General features: G+C 39.2%; 1 protein-coding gene and 1 long non-coding RNA gene across 5 annotated transcripts in view; one reads left to right on the top strand and one right to left on the bottom strand.

Moving 5' to 3' along the window:
• The window catches only part of MYO10 (myosin X), a 96,815-nt gene that overhangs the window by 63,094 nt on the left and 13,439 nt on the right, over positions 1 to 20,282 (top strand). Inside the window, 13 exon segments of the mRNA XM_040550262.1 lie at positions 3,203 to 3,309; positions 4,368 to 4,577; positions 4,902 to 4,941; positions 5,353 to 5,430; positions 5,432 to 6,256; positions 7,535 to 7,658; positions 8,989 to 9,232; positions 11,296 to 11,391; positions 14,655 to 14,725; positions 14,728 to 14,747; positions 15,491 to 15,546; positions 18,128 to 18,270; positions 19,410 to 19,604. Of these exon segments, the coding sequence (XP_040406196.1) occupies positions 3,203 to 3,309; positions 4,368 to 4,577; positions 4,902 to 4,941; positions 5,353 to 5,430; positions 5,432 to 6,256; positions 7,535 to 7,658; positions 8,989 to 9,232; positions 11,296 to 11,391; positions 14,655 to 14,725; positions 14,728 to 14,747; positions 15,491 to 15,546; positions 18,128 to 18,270; positions 19,410 to 19,604 (2,209 nt within the window).
• The window catches only part of LOC121066589, a 37,526-nt gene that overhangs the window by 13,149 nt on the left and 4,095 nt on the right, over positions 1 to 20,282 (bottom strand). For 3 of the 4 annotated variants that reach the window (XR_005817853.1, XR_005817851.1, XR_005817854.1), the window contains exons 3-5: positions 15,828 to 15,964; positions 14,633 to 14,759; positions 359 to 461 (exon numbers count right to left, since the gene is read on the bottom strand). This is a non-coding gene — a long non-coding RNA (uncharacterized LOC121066589). The remainder of the gene's footprint in view (positions 1 to 358; positions 462 to 14,632; positions 14,760 to 15,827; positions 15,965 to 20,282) is intronic. The other variant, XR_005817852.1, reaches the window with a different exon arrangement.

Below are 20,282 nucleotides of genomic sequence, written 5' to 3'. Positions count from 1 at the left end.
CTAGTCTAAGAGTCTTTTTCAGAGGTACATGAGACCCCAATATGTGCCCTTCCAGACAACCTGAACTTTGCACCGTTTTTTTCTTCCAAAAGAATTTCAAATGGTGTTTATTAGAAGAGTGGAATTTTACTTTGAGTAACAAAACAGTGTAGGCATTTCTGCATGCTCATTTTGCAAGTTTGATCTTGGACAACAGCTGTGTGCAGAGCTTCCATCTATCTTGCAGATTAGTATTCTTGGACTTAACGAATGATGTAAAAGTATTGCATGTTCAGGAGAAGGTTCCCCACTGCAAGATCTGAGATTTCCTAAATACTAAGATTGCATCGTGCAAAGGACTACAGAGTGGATTACAAACCTCAGGTTATCACTGTCAACGATCCTCCCTGCCAGGCCTCTGCAGATTGCGTGCTTTCTTTTTTTCTGAGTAACTCCTGCCACCTCTCCAAGGGCTTCCATAGCTGAGAGAAAGGATACAAATCAAGAAATAAAGTTAGCTGAATTATATATTACTCTTGCAGTTTTCCTGTCAATTGTTAAATACAATTGTGAAAAAGCTTTCTCATTACCATGGGGTAGCAAAAATATTTTATGAAATCCAAATGACTTCTGTGTGAAGTGCCATTCCTCCTCATACTCTTCTCCCCAGAACTGCATAGCTTTGAAGAGTTTCCTGTGTTCCTTTGCACACCTAAGGTGTCTCAGAGATGATATTGGAAAATTTGATTAAATCATTTTAAAGTTAAAACAGAAATGGGACATGAAATCTGAGTTTTTCTGATTGCAACTGGAGTCATTTTTCATGCCATTTTTGTAGACCATGGCTTGCAAATAATACAGTGATGATGATCAAACACAGAGCTAGGTGTTGGTTCCCCTTATTCTTTCAGATGCAGTATACTAATAATATTTATGCACAGGCCCTGGACACAGCTTTAGCGTCTTAGCAAAATAACATTTATAAGAACCCCAAATTGTTTTCACCAACTGCTCAGCAGGAACCAGAGCTCTGTTGTAACCTCCCTTACTGGGGCCTGGGATAATTGCCCCCAAGAGCTGCATGTGCATTTTTAAGAGTCTTCATAAATAGCTTATTGTAGAAGAGAACAAGGGGGCATTGGTTTCAGACTGAGTATAGTATGGGGCACTATGTTATTTAAAAGGAGTAGTAACAACATTGCAATGATTCAGCTCCAGTGTGAAATTTTCTTGTTTTTTACATCTCAAGCTGCAGTGCACCTGCTCAGGAAAATGCATTAGCCTGTGCATAATATGTGCTTAATGTCTATTTTGGTTCAGGAAGTAGCTGAATGCCTTTCTGAATTAGAATTTCAGTACGTTTTTAAAGCCAGTATCTGCAAAGCAAAGGAAAGATCGCCCACTGAATAAAGAAAAGGCTTTTTATGTCACAGCTTATTTAATATATAAGCAAAAACCTTATATATAAAAGCTGCCCAGTGCAGCTCAGATAGTGGAACTTTGGGACTTTCTATGGGACTTATGTTCTTAGTGTTGGTTAATTTGTGGCAAAATCTAACAGCATTCAAAACTCAGAATTGTGCTTTTCATCAGTATTTCTGCTGCTTTTGCTTCGATGATGGGCTTTTGTCTCCCTAAACTACCTTTTTCCCACTTGAACACCCCCAAAAGTCCACGCTCTTTTTTTTCTCTTCCAAGAAAGAAGAAAACACTTCAAGGAAGTGGTCCTGCTTTTAGCTCTCTTGTAGTAGCAGAGCCCACGCTGTCCCTGCAATTTCCTTGTTGCCACACTCTGATGTGTAGCCTGGCTCTGATCCTAAGTAACCAAAGTATCATTGAGCAAAGTATCACTGAGCAAAGTATCCCAGCTACTCAGGTCTTACCCCGCAGAATGCCAGGCTGTTGCCACTATAGGTGATACCACAAGATTTATCCTTCATCATGTAAAAGCTGAGAAGACCTAGAAGAAGCACTGGCAGCAGTTAGCTCACCACTGGTTGAGTGTACAGTAAAGGACAGACATCAAGGTATATGGAAGAAGTAACCGCATCCCCAGTGCCTCTACTTTGCTGGAGAAGCAGTTCATTTCATTTAAGTCAAAATTAGCTGGATTAGCTAAATGCATTTCAATGCTGTATGCTAATGCTGCCTCTAAGAGCCCATGCCATGGAGACAAACTTTCCTTCGGCCTTTCTAGCCTCTGCTCACAATTACCTGTGCATTAGCACTGAGCAGTCGAGGTGAATGATTCAGGTTTCTCAAGCCCTGCCAGAGAGAGGATGGCTTGTGGAATGGACAGGTGGTACACTGTAGGAGAACTTAGCAGAATTTCTTCCCAGATCTATGTGCACAGATAGTCTGCCGTCACACTTAACTGAGACACCCGTGCCTGTGTACACTTCCAGCTCCTGCCAGGGCTTTAGTCAGAGGAGGGGTGTTGTGTCTGCTGGAGGAACTGCGGTGATATTGTGCTGGGGATGGGCTGGTGTTTCCTGAGCTGCTTATGAAGCTCAGCTGAGAGCTTGGGCAGCTGTCTGTCTGCAGGATGCTGGATGGCTGTGATGGATGTCTGGCCCCAGCAGGATACCCATCACAGCATGTCTCCACGTGTAGAGGACAAGGACAGGCAGTTGAGTCAACCTGAATATGGAACCACACTCACTTCAGTGTACTTCTGCAGGTTTATACTGCTAACACTTGAAGGAATGAGGATTATAAGAGGTTATGGAAGCTCAATGTTACAGTAAAACAGCTGAATTCCTAGGGAAAGTATTTCTGCCCCACAAACAAACTGCTCTGAGTGGCCCTGCTAGAGCAGGGGCATTGGAGCTGGTGACCTCCAGAGATCCCTTCCTACTTCAGCCATTCTGTGGTACTGCGAAATCAGGAAGTTCACACTAAGTCCTACAACTTTTGGCCCATGTTACTCTTTGGTGGGAAAGCCCGTCAATGAATCCAGTAAATAGTTTTTGGAAAATCCCTGCTCCTAATTAAAATGCCTGTTACGGTGCTCAGGCTTCTCCTACTGAAATCCATAGTCAGAGGATCATCTGCAGGCATTTTAAGAGAAATATATTTTGTTTTCCTTTTCTGTTAAGGAAATGTATCATTTGACTCTGAATACAAAGCTCAGGCCTGCTGCTCAGAATGATGTTGGCAGCACCCTGGCTGTCCTTTATATGTGAAATTATCAGCAAGTTAAGCCAGAAGTTTTCTTGTGTAGGTTTTCCTCCGTGAGTCCTTGGAACACAAGTTAGAGAAACAGAGAGAGGTGGAAGTCACCAAAGCAGCAATGATTATCCGAGCACACATCTTGGGTTACACAGCCCGGTAAGTGACTAGAAGAGAATATCAATAATTGAACCTTGGTATGAATGGGGGAGGAGGGGAGGGAGGAGGTAGATAAATAAATACCTTGGGTACAATTCTTAACCTTTCACAGAGAGCTGGCATCCAAATATTGTACGTGACTTTTGAAAACACCATCTGGTATCTTTACCAGACCCGTGAATAAAACAAAAAGGTGTTTGAGTCATCTTGATGTAATGAATAGGACAGAATGGAAGGTTGGAGGTCAGCCATCCATGTAATGGCATCGTGGTATGAGATAACGTAGTAGGAAATCTAGCAGGATGGCACCTAATGGGGCTACCCCAAATTAAATTACCAGATGAGATGCAGATTTATCTCTGCTTTTTCAGGTTGAGAAAAGAGAGGGCAAATAAAACTAGTCAGTTTGGTTCTTAAAGAACCATGACATTAGGTAACTGATTAATGTTTCATTTGTTTACTTGGCATCCTGCATTATGTATTAGGTGGAGTTCCTGATCCCATTTGTTTATTCCTCTGCTTTTTCTACAAATCAGTTGAGGATAGTTTAAGGAAACTTGTTTACATAACGAGGTATTTTCTCCTCATGTGTAGAATTAGTCCTGTCCCTTATATTCTGACCAGTATGTTACTCAAAAACTGTATTCCATTTTTAATGGCAGAACTTCCTGTGCATTATCTTTCTTTTCGGAGATGTTGGATGGATACCTATGTGTCTTGTTTCTCCACGTGTGCACGTATGCAAGCTGTACTTGGTAGCATCTTCTTCTCAAGGGAGTAAGAACATCCAAGATTGATAGTGTGTGTTTTCTTAATGAAAACACAGCTCTGTCATAGTAATAAGAGAATCTCTTTCCTCTCCTGGGGAAGAGAATGTGAACTAGAATGGGGAAACCATCACAGAGCTAGACATAATAAATTGCTTCGCTATTGTGGCTTATTATTGCAAGTCACTATGGCAGGACCTCTTATGACTGCTCATTAGTCCCTTGTTTCCTTAGAAATTTGCTTTATTTTGTGATTTTTTTCACTCCCCCGCCCCCCTTTTTTTTCTCCAGAAAGAGGTATAGAAAAGTTCTTTACTATGTGGTTGTGATACAGAAGAACTACAGAGCATTCTGTAGTAGGAAAAAGTTCCTTTGCCTGAAGAAAGCAGCCATAGTCCTTCAGAAGCAGCGGCGAGGCCAGCTTGCTAGACGTGTTTACAAGGAAAGACTAGAGGAGAAGCGGAGACAAGAGGAAGAAAGAAGAAAAGAGGAAGAAGAAAGGTGCAGTATGCCCTCTTGCATTACACCCTGCGCCATGTTAGATTTTGCTCTCTCTGTGCCACATTAGATTTTGCTTTGAAGAGCCTTTTTTTGGGGTGGGAGGTAAAATCAAGTGATTTTGGAAATCTTTTGCTTCTTTTGCTAGAAGATGCACGTAGCTATCATGGTAGTTACATATTCACAAACATATCCTTGGTGACCTTATTTTTGGCTGTCTCTTGCATCTGGCAGATGATTTGAAAATTGAGCTATTGCCCTAGCAAAGGCATTTGATGAGTTTATGTAGAGCTTGATTTGCTAACTGTTTTCTTCCCTCACTTTTAGGGAAAGACAAAGGCAAGAAGCAGAGCGTCTTGCCCAGCAGGTAAATGATATTCTTAATGCTTTTAGCCATCCTGTTTATTTGAATATCTCAACCCAACCATTAAAAAAAATAAAAGACATCTGTGGCATTTAAACTAAACCTATTACAGGATTTGGCAGATAAAGCTAAAGGAAACTTGATATAGTTGTTTGCATGGAAATTTCTTTCACCTCATGCTTCATTTAATTTTTGGCAAAGACTAAATTTTCTGCATATACTTGAGCTTTTCAGTATCTCTGAGTAAATATAATCATGATTTAATTTCTCTTTTTCTTTCATTTTCTTTCTGATGTAGGGGCAAAGGTCCTTCTAAATGAACAGCATGGTGGGAGTATAGTATTTTAGAACAACACAACAAAATCTAGTGTTGGGGGTAGTATTTTATTTTATTTTATTTTATTTTGAATGCAGGCTGAAGAGGAAAGAAAGAAGCAGGAACTGGCTGCTGTTCAGAAAGCCCAGAAGGAGGCAGAGCTGAAGAAAGAGGTGAGAGAGGCAGAAAGAAAGCAGGCAGGTGGAAGAAATCTTGCGTCTGGAAAGAGAAATTGAAGACCTGCAGCGCGTGAAGAAGCAGCAGGAGCTGTCTTTGACAGAGGCTTCATTACAGAGGCTGCAGCAGCTCCGAGATGAGGAACTCAGGCGGCTCGAGGATGAAGCTTGTCGAGCAGCCCAGGAGTTCCTAGAATCTCTGAACTTTGCTGAGATAGATGAATGTGTCCGAAACATTGAGAGGTCACTCTCCGTGGGCGGTGGGTATCCTGCTGAGCTCACTGAACAGACTGGAAACGCCTGCAGTGAAAAGCCCAATTTTAACTTCAGCCAGCCATATCCCGAGGAGGAGGTAGATGAGGGCTTTGAAGCTGATGATGATGCATTTAAGGATTCGCCCAATCCAAGTGAGCATGGCCATTCTGATCAAAGGACCAGTGGCATCAGAACAAGTGATGATTCCTCAGAAGAAGATCCGTATATGAACGATACTGTAGTGCCAACAATTCCTGCTGCTAGCAACACCATGCTTATACCTCCTACCCATGACACAGTGAGTCTCCACAACTCTTCCAGTGGTGAATCTACATACTGCATGCCAGAAAACGTATCCTGTAGACCCCCAGACTCTGTGGAACTTATTTCTCCCGATGGAGACTATGATTACGACCAAGATGATTATGAAGATGGTGCTATTACTTCTGGTAGCAGCGTGACCTTCTCTAATTCGCACAGTAGCCAGTGGTCACCGGACTACCGATGCTCAGTGGGGACATACAACAGCTCTGGAGCATACAGATTCAGTTCTGAAGGAGCTCAGTCTTCTGTAAGTACCAATTTTTGTGTTATCTAATAATTGATTTAAGATTTCTGATATTTTTTCCATTGTACAGCTGTACAGTCACTGTAGCTGTTCTTAGAAAAGTCTGTATCGTATAGTTTGACTTATTTACACTGCGTATGGACGTAGTTATCTGTTGCAATCTCAGTGCCACTGGGGTGAGCATATTAGAGTCAGAGGCAGCTCCAGCCGTGATTGCAGTCCAAGGTTATACACGGATATGGTTCTGTCTGTTTTAATGCAGAACTGTGCATTATTTTGTGAGGAGCTCGGTGCACAGGCGTGGATGCAATTCATAAGCAAAATACCTGTGTGTGCACATTTGGCATGGGGTAGTGTGGTGGGGAATTGATTTCAGAAAATACAGGTTCCGTTATGCATGCAAGTTGGAACAGTGTGAATAAACTGCTTGCAGAAATCCCCCGATATGCCAGGTGTATTTGAAATTACTTTCAGAGTAAATTTCATACGATGGCAAATGGTTAGAATACTGAGGCAGACGCTCAGAAGAGCTCTTTTTCAGTGCTGTTTACTGAATTTACTGTGGTGTTTACTCTTCCAAAAAATATTTTTGGAAGAATATGATTTCCTCCACCACTCACAGAATACTTCTGTGAAACTTTGTGACTGGGAAAGTGAAAAAGTATTTCAGCAACACTGACTTATTTGGAAGGAAAATGTTAGCACTAAAATATCTATGGCAGTGGAGGTAATGAAAGCCAAAGAGCATGATCAGCGTGGTCATTGGAATAAGCCAACAGTTCTTGCCTAAGAGGAAAATGCTTTTAACTGTCTATTTATCTATCTACACTGAGGACTCCTTCCTGTTGCGTGTCTGTGGGTGGGTGTCAGATATAGAACAGAAGTTCTGATGACTGGGCATGGAGGAAAGTCATCACCACAGCTTGTGGAATAGGTTCTTTTTCAGGGCTTCTCTAAGCAGTTACCCACAGCACTTTGGTGATGGAGGGGGATTGAACACAACAGCATGCCCTCGTCATGCTCTTGCAAAGGGACAACTTCCCTGATCACCTACAAAGCAGTTTCGTAGATTTGTTAAATGAAATTAGGGCTACTGTGTCATCACATAGGACAGGCTGTAGTTTACTACTGTGTACTCCCCCTTGTGAGCTGGACTAGAAGCACCAAGGAATCATGTCCTTTCAGTACATCATAAAACGTTTTAGTTGAAGAATTCTAAACCTATTCTCTCTAAACTCTTTCCTGAGAGATTATTCCGCCTTCATTCCTTTTCTTTCCCAGTTTGAAGACAGTGAAGAAGATTTTGACTCCAGGTTTGATACAGATGATGAACTTTCCTACCGAAGGGATTCAGTCTACAGCTGTGTCAGCCTGCCCTACTTTCACAGCTTTCTGTACATGAAAGGTATTGTGTGAATCAGAGATTGCTAAATGTACAAGCTAAACAGAAATGTTTACTAAACCTTGCGCTCCAGTTCTTGTGGAGTTAAGCTATTTCCAAAATCTTCAAAGATTGATGCAAAAGTTTGGAGAGAGCTGCTCTCAATTTAAGTTACTTGCAGTGGCTTACATCTGGCAATGTTTTTCCCCTCTGCAAAGAAACATTAAAAATTTTAGACTGCCTCTGTTTCATTTTACATATTTGCCAGCTCATAACAATGGAATATCCAATATAGGCATAGCAAAATAACTCGCAAAGTCCAGTTGTACCAAATTTTGAAGAAAGCCAATTCCTTCTCCCAAAACCTTATAACAGACAGCATTCTGCATTGCAGATCAGTTTTACTGACCTCAGTCAACTTTCATTTGGGATCTGAAAGACTGAAAGGAAGGGTATGCATAGCAAAGGGGCATGAGAGACTGAAAGAATATACGCAGGAGTTCTCTGGTTAAGATTCTTGGGTTACCTTCTAATGATTGACACTAAATTATAATCTAGAATTCTTCTATCATAACCATCACTATAAATTTCTTGGAATAGGAACAGGGATGAACAGGCACATGGGTACATTTGTGCGAAAAATAATGTATGCAGTCATCATTAGCATGGATTTTTACCCTCTGACATAGTTAGCAAGAAGGAATGACAGGAGAAGATTGGTTTGGTTGAGGTTTTAGTACTTACATAACTACAGTGCAAGCTGTATTGTCTGTCGTAGCAAAACTCACGTGAAGTTTACACAGTATAGCTATGCTTTGGTATGACTGAGCTCACACTGGTATATTTCCCACTTTAAGTATGCTTTTTCCAGGTTTTCTAGTTTTGAGTTGAACATTGCTACCTCCTAATAGCCAAAAGTATTGAAGAAAACTGGAGAGAAGAAAGGGTTTAACGCTTATTAAAATTCCTTAGGTTATCATCGAAATGCACTGAAAACAGTGTTGGAGACCTGTTTCTCACATACAATAAGACCTCTAAATAATTTATTTTAAATAATTGTTGTATATGTATATAGCAAATATACAGTATATGTTAATATACATTATATTGGTTTTGTTTACATTTATTTATTTATTATAATTTATAGTTCCAGGGTCTTTAGGTTGCCAACTGTATGGTGGCCTTAAGGATATGTAAAAACAAGGTCTTTGGTTTCATGGCTTACAGCAGAGACTCAGTTCAACTGCACATTGTTGGTCAGCATCTTCCAGCGTTGGTTTGGTCACAGCTTCTGTTTTATAATATAATTGTGTGTCTTAACTACCTATGAACCTACATCTGCCTCTTTTGCCAGGTGGCTTAATAAACACATGGAAGCGACGCTGGTGTGTCCTGAAAGATGAGACCTTCCTGTGGTTTCGTTCCAAGCAGGAAGCGCTTAAGCAGGGTTGGCTTCATAAAAAGGGGGGTGGATCATCCACGCTTTCCAGAAGGAACTGGAAGAAACGATGGTTTGTTCTCAGGCAGTCCAGGTTGATGTACTTTGAAAATGACAGTGAAGAAAAGCTGAAGGGTTCCATTGATGTCCGAATGGCCAAGTAGGTTACATGTGTTCATATGCTAGCCGTAGTTCCTCCTAAATACTTCTTGGGACTTAATCTGGGAAGATACTGAGTGCTCTGCCCTCAAATTGTATGAATGCAAGCATGAGCGTGTGTTTGATGAAGATCTTGAAAGCAAGTGTTGTCCTCACTTGGCTCTCTCTTAAGTCTGATCCAGAGTTAAGCTAGAGCCAAATACTTCAGAAAGCTGCTGCTATAATGAACCCATCTATGCTTTCTCCCAGACTGGAGGCACTACTTAGTCTGTAATGATTCCCAAGGCAATTCAGGGCATGTTGCCAAGTCTGTTGCCGCAGGCAAACACAGAATGGAGAGGGTGGAATTAATAGGTGATGAATATATTTAAGTTAGCATGGGTCAAAACTGTATCCTTGGTATACATTTATGATTTTTTTTATGTTTGAAATAATTATGGTAGTTCCACAAAAAAAGTCTTTAAAATGGATATATATTCATTTCCAAAGTCTACAATTACTAAACCCAATTTAACAATTTGTCTTGCTAACAGAAGTTCCTTATGCCTTAAAATTCTGTTTCATAAAGCATGCATCAAAAAAAAGGTTTCTAAGGGATTTTTTCATTTTAAACAGTCAACATGTTTTATGACCATAGATAGCTAATTTAAAAATTACAGTTTACTGATATTGGTAGTCTTATTTGTGTGTAAACATACCTAAGCTTTCCTCCAAGGTAGAGAACAACATAAACAGCTGTAACACTTGCTTTCACTGAGAATCTTGTAAACTGCAATTGTCTGTTTTATTTTGTTCATTTAACAGAGTACTTGAACTAAACTAAAAGCTTAGTTTAAGGTTTTGTTTGGAAGTCTTGGTTGAGCCTTGGATTCAGGCAGGACAAAGCAAATAGTTTTGGTGAGCATCCTGACATGCCCTTGTAAAACCAATGGGCTGCTGGCTGTCAGGTAAAACTCCATATAGACTAAATTTCCTACCACAATTTTTGTGTTGAAACTGAATTCGACTCTGTCTTGTGTGCCATAGCGTTTATTTAGTCCTTTTTCTAATACATTTAAACCTTCTTTTTGTTGTCACTATGTTGTTTCATTGACTGATCCCTGAAGAAGTTCTTTGCTGAACATACCTTTAAAATTGTCAGGTAAAGGTTGCTGAACCTAACCTGAACTGTAGGTTGAATCTTCCTTCCTCCCAGTAACATTGTCCAAATGAAAGACGACAATACAGAATGATAGCATTCTGTTTTTACAGCAGATAAACAAATTGTCTTCACGAGGCTGATAAGGAGAGACCACATGTTGTATGTAGGAGAGAGATTTATGAGAATTGTATAGCTGATAAGGAAGCATAGCTCATTAAGAAGGAAATAATAAGCTTCAGACAAATACAGTAAAACAGTGAAAAGGAAATCAAGTTGATTTCTTTCTTAAGCTTCAGGAAAGTCTTAATCTTCCACCAAAAACTTCCAAACGTTAATACAATATTTCAGTTACTCCTTAAAAATCTTGTGCTTTGTGGTCCATGATTTTTTAGTGTATCCAAACTGCAAATTAGAAAGATGTAATTTTTCAGAAGATGAGTGATCAGCTTTTTCTGGAAGTTACGTTTTTTCAGGTGTCTTTATACTGACTTATAGCTACACAGAATCACTAATTCAGGTTTGGTTTTGTTTTATTTTTAATCTTCAAGGGCTTTCCTTTTACCACTCCAAAATCTATTGGTATGCAATCAGTTCAGAAATATATCCATTTCTAAATTCAGTTGTCCTTGCCTCTCTCAGGGTTTGATAACGCTTTTCTTTTAGTTCATGTTAAAACATTAGAGTAGTCAACTTTGTATAGTGACATTCATAAAGTAGCTTGAATATCTGTACAGTACAGGCAGAAAACATGGCAACTATCATCTGGTGTATTAGTACTGTCTGAGATAAAACACTAATCAGGTTCAACAACGCTGATTGCTGTTACTCTGAATGTCAGTAGTTTGTGATCCTCTCAGGAGAATAGCCATTTTCAAAATACGGTGACAATCTAATGCTCAGTCTTGGCATTTTCTTCTTTTCAGAGAGATTGTTGATAATACAGGCAAAGAAAATGGTATTGATCTAATAATGGGTGATAGAACCTACCACTTGATCGCTGAATCTCCTGAGGATGCAAGGTATGAAAATCATCAGGCTTTTTTTTTTTTTTTTAACCTCCATGCCATTCTGACTTGTGTTTATCATTTATTTGTTTGCCCACTATCACCCAAATAGTCAGGCTGTGTTAAACATGTTGCATTTAACGCTTTTTCCAAAGGCCTGCTGATGTAGTCAGCTTTTGATGCTTTTCTTTTGCATTACCCTGCTGCATTTAGCTGCACAGATTAGATCAATAAGATCCCTCTCACCTATCTAAAATAAAGTACTATTTAGGGTTGGGATCTTTTGCTTAAGCAGAGCCTAATTCTTTTCAAGTTGCAATGGGATCATTGGATTTTAGGGTGAATGCGTGTTCATGAACAAGAGGAGCACGCAACAGTGTTGGCCTTTCTACTGATTTAAAAAAAGGTCTTAACATTTGTTGCTGAAGGATCCATATCAAGCTGTAGGAGCATGCTGGTAGGTGAATAGCAAGCTTAACTTGTCAAATCAGGTGTAGTGTATCTTTAAAAAAAATAAAATAAACCCCACACTATCGTTTGTGTGAGATAATAATATGCTTGCCTATAAAAATCAAGCATTTAAATAAAGCAAACTAGTAATCAAATCTTACTACCCATTGCGTTGCTGCCCCAAGGCCAGAGCGCAGGATGCTTATGTCAACATTACTTGAGCTCGTCTTGCTCTGAAGCCTTGAAAGTTGCTTTGTGTTCTATTTTTTTTTTTGAAATTATAATACTTTCCTGTATAACATGACCCTGAATATAAATTCAGCAATGCTTACAATGCAGTCATTGATTCATTTTTAGGCATCCTTAAAACTACACTTACATATGAATTTTTCAGCACTCATTGTTAAGATTCTTGTTTGATGTGAGTAAATTTTAAAATGAAGGCTTAGCTAAAGTCTTTTCTATTAGACTTGTGTACATGCCATGATAAAGGTTCCACAGGGATCAATAATGAATTGCCAGCATAAAACTTGTCTGCTGCCATGCATCTTTTTCAAGTTTTTTCTTTAACGTAGAAGAGGAGGCACTACACACCATTGTTGTATATAGTACACATAACATACCATCTAGCTTAAATTGTTTTTTTCTGGTGTGTTTCAAGTTTCCTTTTTTCACATTCATCTTAGAAAACTTTAACGAGGGACATGTGTAAGGATTTCCAGATGGGCTTAAGTCAAAGCCTTGTTAATGTTTGGCTTTGTTAAAAGAGAAGCACAAAATCATTGTACTATGTTGTTTCTGGATCTGCTATTGAAAATTATTTTGCACATGAGCTACACGATCAACTGAGGATGCTTTTTGTTCAAATGAAGGGGGGGGGGGGGAGAAACCTGAGCTCCCCCCCCTCCCCACCCTACCCCCCGCAAAAAGAGGAATTACTGTTTTTGCTCATGGAAGTGTATTTGAGGATAAAAGTAATGTTTCAGTGGGTAACCATTATTTCAACCCTCATCTGTCTTTTTCATATTCCTGAGTTCTAGCACTCAGCTGAAAACCAAGGGATGGCCCAAGAGGGAGAAAGCAATAGGAGAGTAAAATCTGCCTTTGTCGTTTTTGCAAAGTGACACGATAGATTTCTTTTTCATTGTTTACACAAAGATTGCACGATGAAATTAAGAAACCTTTGAATTGTGCTTTAAAGTCCAATAACAAATTATTACTAACTGTGCATAGAGTGCTATTAAGTCTTTTTTGTCTTTAAATAAAAGGTTAACATTTAAATACATTGCAATTCCTAAGCCTCAAAAAAAGCTGAATTTAATTTTAGGAATGTTCACGTAGGTGAGTTTAGGTTTCTTCAGCTGATGGTTCATTCTCTCTGGGTAACCCTCACTTCAGGGGGTTTTCAGTGACCTTGTTTTACATCAGTAGTCCTTACAGCAAAGTAATTGTTAAGCACAAGCTCTCCATGGGTGTACCTCTGAGTCTTAACAAAAGAATAAAAACTAAATAAATTCTCATCTTCTTTCCTGTTGTCAGGCAGTCCGAATTTTCGTTTTTCATCATGCCTTGTGTTGTTTCTAATGAAAGTATAAGCTGTTAGAAGCTGCTCTAGGATGACAAGGCAGAGCTGGTACTGTTTGACAGACTACTGCGCACGTTTTCTCAAGCTATTTTGGCAATTTGGTTTCCAGATATCTACATTATGGAAAGCAGTTAGCTTGCGAATGCTGGAGTTATGGAGACAGCGTTTCAGTTTCATAGGCAGAAATTCTTTGACTATAAGCAATTGTAGAAAAGATAATTTTAAATTCAAAGCCATTAATCTTGCATTTGTTTTCTCAACCTGGTGGTGACTGAGAACCCTCTGCAGAGAGGTGAGGACTCAGTTTTAAAGGCTGGGCTTTTGAGCCCTTTGAAAACTCAGCCCCAGGTAGTTTTCATTAGAATGGCAAATTTGTATCTGAAAGAATGGCATTCAGGAACCTGCTGAACAGGCCAAGCTCTGCCCTCAAATTTCTTTCAGAGGAATTGCTTAGAGTAGTTGAGCTTTATCATATACAAATGCCAGGAGGGTAGAGATTTCCCAGAAGCAGAAGGTGTGGTTGGAATTAAATCCTTTTGCAATTGCTGCTCAGCACTGGGGCCAGAGTACTGGAAACCTCTCTGCCAGTTTCCCTACTGTGGAAATACAAGGCCACTGGAGTGGGGTGAATTGGCTGTGGTTCAACATCACTGGTCCTTCCAGCAGCTGGATTTTCCAGTACTCCACAGGGAACAAAAAATGTAGAGGTAGTTGCTTGAGGGTTTTATTCTTTTCCCCCTCTCAATTGTGCCTCTACAGAGGACTTATGTCCTCTTGGCCTTTGGAGAAGTATCATTGTAAGAAACTATTACCAGTCATGTTATCAGTGTAGCAAAATTTATTATCTGAAGGTTGGATTTCCCAATAAAGGCTTTGTATATAGCTGGTAACCTATTTTTTTTCAGATGAAATGTGCGGAATGTTACAAATACTTTCTAAACACTCAGATATTTTAGTGTGTTCATTGACAGTTTTTTTTTAGAGGTGCCACTTTTTATACATGCTATTTGTCTTCAGGAAGAAGGGTATGACATGAACTTGGATGGGAGACCTGGAGGGGCTTGTTTGTATCCTGTATTACTTGAACTGACATAAAGCTTTGCTGCATTTATGCATGTTGACAAAAGGAATCTTAAGCAATTTCAAAAACCAGCAGAACCTGCTAGATCTCTGCAGAACAAAGGTGACAAAAGGCTTGTGCACAAGCAACATTTTACTTACGCTGCTGCCTTTCTCTCCACAGCCAGTGGTTTAGTGTTCTGAGTCAAGTCCATGCGTCCACAGAGCAAGAGATCCGAGAGATGCATGATGAGCAGGCAATCCACAGAATGCTGTGGTAAGTCGAAATCTGAAGAACTTTTCAAAGCAAAGATTTTTAGAAAACAAGGGGACACTGGTGGTTGCAGTTTCTGACAGTGATAGCTGTGACACTGGCCAGAGGCTCCAGGTCCTAGGCCCTGTACCTGTACAAGAGGAAAGGCTGGCTTCTCTCCACATCACCATCATTTGCCTCAGTGAAAAGCGAGCACTGTTGTTGTTTTTTTTTTTTTTTTGGTCCAGTTCCCTGCCACACCACAGTGTACATCTGAGTTTGAAGCTTTGCAAGGATACAGTTAATGAGTAAATTAAAAACACAAGTAGAAGTAGAAAAATTGAGATTTCCCTTGTCCTGCATTTGTCATTCTTTACAACTTTCACTGGGAATAATGTGATAAATTTGGAACCTACAATCAAGCAAAGGGAAACAAAAACTTCAAATGTTTGCCCTCAGAGAATGCTATTTGTAGTGGGATGGCACTTCTAGGACAAAACTTAAAGCAGGTTTGGGAGCATAGAAAAATAAGAGCAGTTTTTGAGCTGTCTCCAACTTAACTACAGATAAACTTTTACTGAATCTGTTTATCTGAGTCTCTTAGTTTTTCCCCTCATTATAATGGTTAGGAGAAACTGCTGCCCAAATCTGTGGTTCATTTTGCTTGATCAAAGCTGCTGCTTCTTTCACCTGTCTCGGAGTAAAGCACTGTGAGTAATGTAATAGTAAATGTCTTCCTCCTTTTCTGCTTGGACATTTGTTTATAGGGTACACTCGATGTAGGACTAATTGATTCTGTCTGTGCTGCTGACAATCCAGATAGGTAAGTCAGAACCATGACTGGTGACTTTCTTCTTATTATTTCTCTAGTCAAAATCAGATGCTTTTTATTTTAGTCTCTATATTCTGCTGGCCAACCACACATTATTGTTGTCTCCCTTTTCATAGTATCAACCACCACACTGAAAGAGGGAAGGTAAGTAGAGTGATGTTTTATGTGGGGACTTCACTATCTTCCCTGACATTGCTCCATATGTGAACTGTTCGGCTGTTTTACTAGTATGGTGATCCAAAAGCAGAAGATTAAATGTTTCTTTCACTTACACAAGTAATACTCCTGAAAAGAGAAGCCTATTTTTTAAGTCCCTTAGCAATACGGTAGACAGAAAATTCGTCTTAATATTTTGCCATTCATCTTCTCTTGCAAGAATGTTGTGTTCTAGATGGATGATACTTATTTCCTAAAATAAAAATATCTTTTATAACAAACAAAATAATGCAGCATTTTAAAAATAAACAGAAAACAGTCAGGGTATTCTTAGCTCTTGAACTAGCAACAGCGTACTGAGGGATAAAAAGTTATCTGAGTTCAGACTGTGGCTCTGATTATAAGATTACTGGCTTTGAGGTGTTATTCATACTGGAACAGTTCATTACAGTCTCCTCATTGCAAATGTGTGAAACATCTGGGTTTAAGTTACTGGTTTCTCCTTGGCCTACCATGATCCTGATACTGCAAGTAACTGTGATTGTAAGCTCAGGCTTTCTAAATAATACAAGACAGATGTCCAAAGCTTTCAAAATGTTGTTAGAGAGGCATTTCTCCTGTAAGCATTTTTCACACAGATTTTTTTCTTGTATTTTTTTTTTTACTTCTCTGAGTCTAGGAATGTAAATCAGGGATGGAAGGGTTTTCAATTAGGAAATTAATTTGACTGATGTAGGCAATAGAATATTTTTATCTTGACACATATGAAACCACTATTGCAAGCTTAAAAGAGAGGGGCTAAGCAGAGCGCCCTTTGAATCTGTATTCAGAAGGAATCCCAAGAATGGAGTTTTTGCTGTTTCCCTAAACTGGGGAGAAGGGGAGACTGGAAAGTTGGCTAGTGTTGGTCATCAAAACCTCTTGCTTGATAGCTTGATCTACTTTAGTTTATACCTTAGCTCTGTCCTTTTTCAGTTCTCTTGCTACTGCTTATCTATACCTTCTCTCCTGCATATCACATTATACAGCTTTCTACAATGTGCTTCACATAGCTCAGTCTCAAGCTGCCTCCTCTTCACGTATTTTAAAAAGTGGTCAACAAAATTCTGCTGTTCAGTTCACATCTCTGTTTCCTCATCTACCACTATTCCTGAATAATTTAGCACTTCAGCAGCAAAGTGGGTATGACCAAAACATCAAGTCCTGATCACTCCTCACCCACTTCTGTCACACTGGTGAGCAAGCACTACCTGTATGTAGATAACACTTTTTCTCCAACTTTATAGAAGGTATTCAGAAGATGTTCCTTCTTCTGTTTTTCTGTATTTGCATAATTAAACTTACTTGCACACTTCTCATGTTACTTGACTTACTGTAACCTCCCTTCACCAAGTATTATAGGTTTATCTCCTAATCATTTTTATTAATTTTTCTTTATGCTGACCTCCATCAAACTTTAAACAACACACGCTCACTTTGGACATATTGGGTCATATTTGGGTGAACTATCCCCATAAACAATTTTAATTGGTTCTAAATTCTACCCAATTACCTTCTTGCTAGAACCATAGAACAAAAGCCTATGCCCTTCTCATGCATGGGGTAGCCCAGACTGCATCATTCCCGTTTTCTACACCTGATACAGGTCTTAGCAAGTGGGTGGACATAGTCCTGGGCAACCTCCTCTAGGTGTCCCTGCTTGAGCAGCAGGGTTGGACCAGATGGCCTACAGAGGTCCCTTCCAATCTCAACCAGTCTGTGATTCTGTGTGTTGAAGGATGAAAAGAATTAATGGTAAAGGGTTAAAACAAGTGTTTGTAGGCTGAAAAACCTACACCTCTAATCCAGAGAGCCATCAGCACAGTTCACTCGGGCTAGTTCTTTATGCTTCAGTGAATCCTGGTGTAGGATTGGATAAAAGCCAGACTCTCATTATAAATAGATTGTACTGTCTGCAAATTGGGATTCACTGCATTAAAAATAAAAGAATCTGTGTTCACATGCTGCTTCACTACAGACCATTGTAAATTGTTGTTGGTTTTAGCTAATGTAACTACTGAAGCAGACACTCTAAATAGATCCAACCCTGAAATAAAGTTCTGATTAAGATCGAAAGCTGATTAAAGATTTGAGTTTTTTCTCATGATAGATTTATTTTGAGAATAGGAGAAGTTGCAATTTAAATTGAACCCTTCCACTATTCAGAGCCCGACCATTTCAATGTGAATCCAACACAGTTGTGTCTTTATAAATGCTTAATATTTTTTAGATCTAGTGGTGTTGAAATAAATGCTGTAGAGGTGGACAATATTTATCTGAATACAAAAATGCAAACAATGGATGGTGTTTATGCTTATGGTGAATGAGTTAAACAGTATGTTGACTGTAAAGGCTTTTTCAATTTTTATTTTCATAGACCCAATTCCTTTGTGATCATCACTGCTAATCGTGTTCTTCATTGTAATGCTGACACTCCTGAAGAGATGCATCACTGGATAACCCTGCTGCAGAGGTCAAAGGGGGACACTAGAGTGGAAGGACAAGAATTCATTGTGAGGGGTAAGAACCAAGTCGAATAAAGTAAACAAGATCCATTAACCTCAAAACAGATTGTTCCCCAATACAATCTGTGTAATAAGCTAGCATAGCATGGCAGTGTTGGAGCCTCATCTTTGTACAGTATAGTTTACTCACAAATGAATACAGCTGAAATTATCACACTCACAGATATCACACTCTCATAGATTAATTACAGTTGGGAAGGACCTCCAAGATCATCTGGCCCAACCATCCCCCTACCATTAATTTCACCCACTAGACCACGTCCCTAAGTGGCAGGTCCAACCTTTCCTTAAACACCCCCAGGGACGGTGACTCCACCACCTCCCTAGGCAACCCGTTCCAATACCTGACTATTTCTTCTGAGAAGAAATTTCTCCTAATTTTTGACAAACGTCAGGCATTTATAAACAGAAAGGAATGAAAATCTAAAATCATAAATCTCAGATAGCCCATTTAATGAAATACCATATTTTTTCATAGACAGCCTGAACCTTGGATAATCCCTGCTGCTTTATAAGTGCCCATACTTGAAAATAAGTTCTCTTACAACCTGCAGTGCAAAATAACCTGCAGTAAATCAGAAGAAAGGGGTACTGGTTAGAGATTATGCGGAGGGAGCAGAGGCAGATAACTCCAGGGTAATCTTCCCCCATATTACCTGCATGTACATAAGCCTGCATTGTTGCTAAGTTGTCAGGGCTTTAAATAGTGGATAGAATCTAATTTCTGGTTTAAAAGAGATAGACTATGGATTGCTTATATAACTGAAAAGACAACATTATAAGACAATCAATTCTACAGATATGTAGATGGAGTTAATAAACTGCTGGTGTAATTCTGATTTTGTTTTCAATTGTGCCAAATAAAAAGACACTAATGTGGACAAAAGCAGCTTTATAAGTTGACAAAAGAACTTCTCTATGTAAACACCAAAGTTGAAAAGTTTTCATGTAGATTTTATATGGTATTTTCATCATTTCATTGCTTGAAAATTTTACTCGAAGTTGCTTAATATGTGAGCTAAACAACTTACATTGTGTTTTTGTTGTTAAAAGTATGCAAATAACTTGTAGCAACTTAATTTTGTCCAACTCTATAAAAAAAAAAAAGTGTGATTCAAATTGTGTCTTTAATAGGATGGCTACATAAGGAAGTAAAAAACAACCCAAAGATGTCTTCATTAAAACTCAAGAAGCGTTGGTTTGTTTTGACACACAATTCTTTGGACTATTACAAGAGTTCTGAGAAAAATGCTTTGAAATTGGGTACACTGGTCCTAAACAGCCTCTGTTCAGTGGTCCCTCCTGATGAAAAAATCTTCAAAGAGACAGGTAATTATCTGCTCTGGGTTCAAGTCTCCTTTCAGTTACCTTCTGGCCTACCTACCTAGTAATGCAACAAACACTGCATAAGAATATTTTAAATAGATTATTAGAGTTGCAGTTTGATAACCAAATCAGGTCCCTAAGTCACTGAGGTATTTTACATGGACTTACTGGGCAGAAGACAGGTAATAATGTACACAACAGTAAAAATTGTTCTCACCAGCATACAAGTTACTGACTGACACTGCTGCTAAATTAGTTTGAACACGTATGCTTTCATATTAAAGACACATGGGTAGCAATTGTGAGCGCAAACATTCGCAAATATAAGGAGATCTGGAGTAAAAGTCCACTCAGTGCTAACCTACGTACTACATCTGAGTCAGCTCCAGAGCACATTTCCATGCTGGTTTTCAGCTCAGACATGGCTGTTTGTAAATGAGAAGCATTGACAGCCCTATGTAATCTCTCCGGGGTCACTGACACTTCAAAGAGGCTTTTGCTAGTGAGAGATGAAATAGAATTTATTTAGTTGAATCTGCTTCATAAAAAGCCTATACAATGATGCAGAAAGAGAATTTGAATTGAAATGCTCTTCTGTCATCTTTGCCACTTCATTTGTGTGAAATTAATGACATTTTTTAAAAAGAAGTAGCAGCTCATGCTTTATACCTGCTAGTATGT

The sequence above is a fragment of the Cygnus olor genome, chromosome 2 (genome assembly GCF_009769625.2).
Source record: "Cygnus olor isolate bCygOlo1 chromosome 2, bCygOlo1.pri.v2, whole genome shotgun sequence".
NCBI lineage: Eukaryota > Metazoa > Chordata > Aves > Anseriformes > Anatidae > Cygnus > Cygnus olor.
The sequence above is the reverse complement of the archived record's forward strand: the minus strand, read 5'-3'. Positions and strand labels throughout refer to the sequence as shown.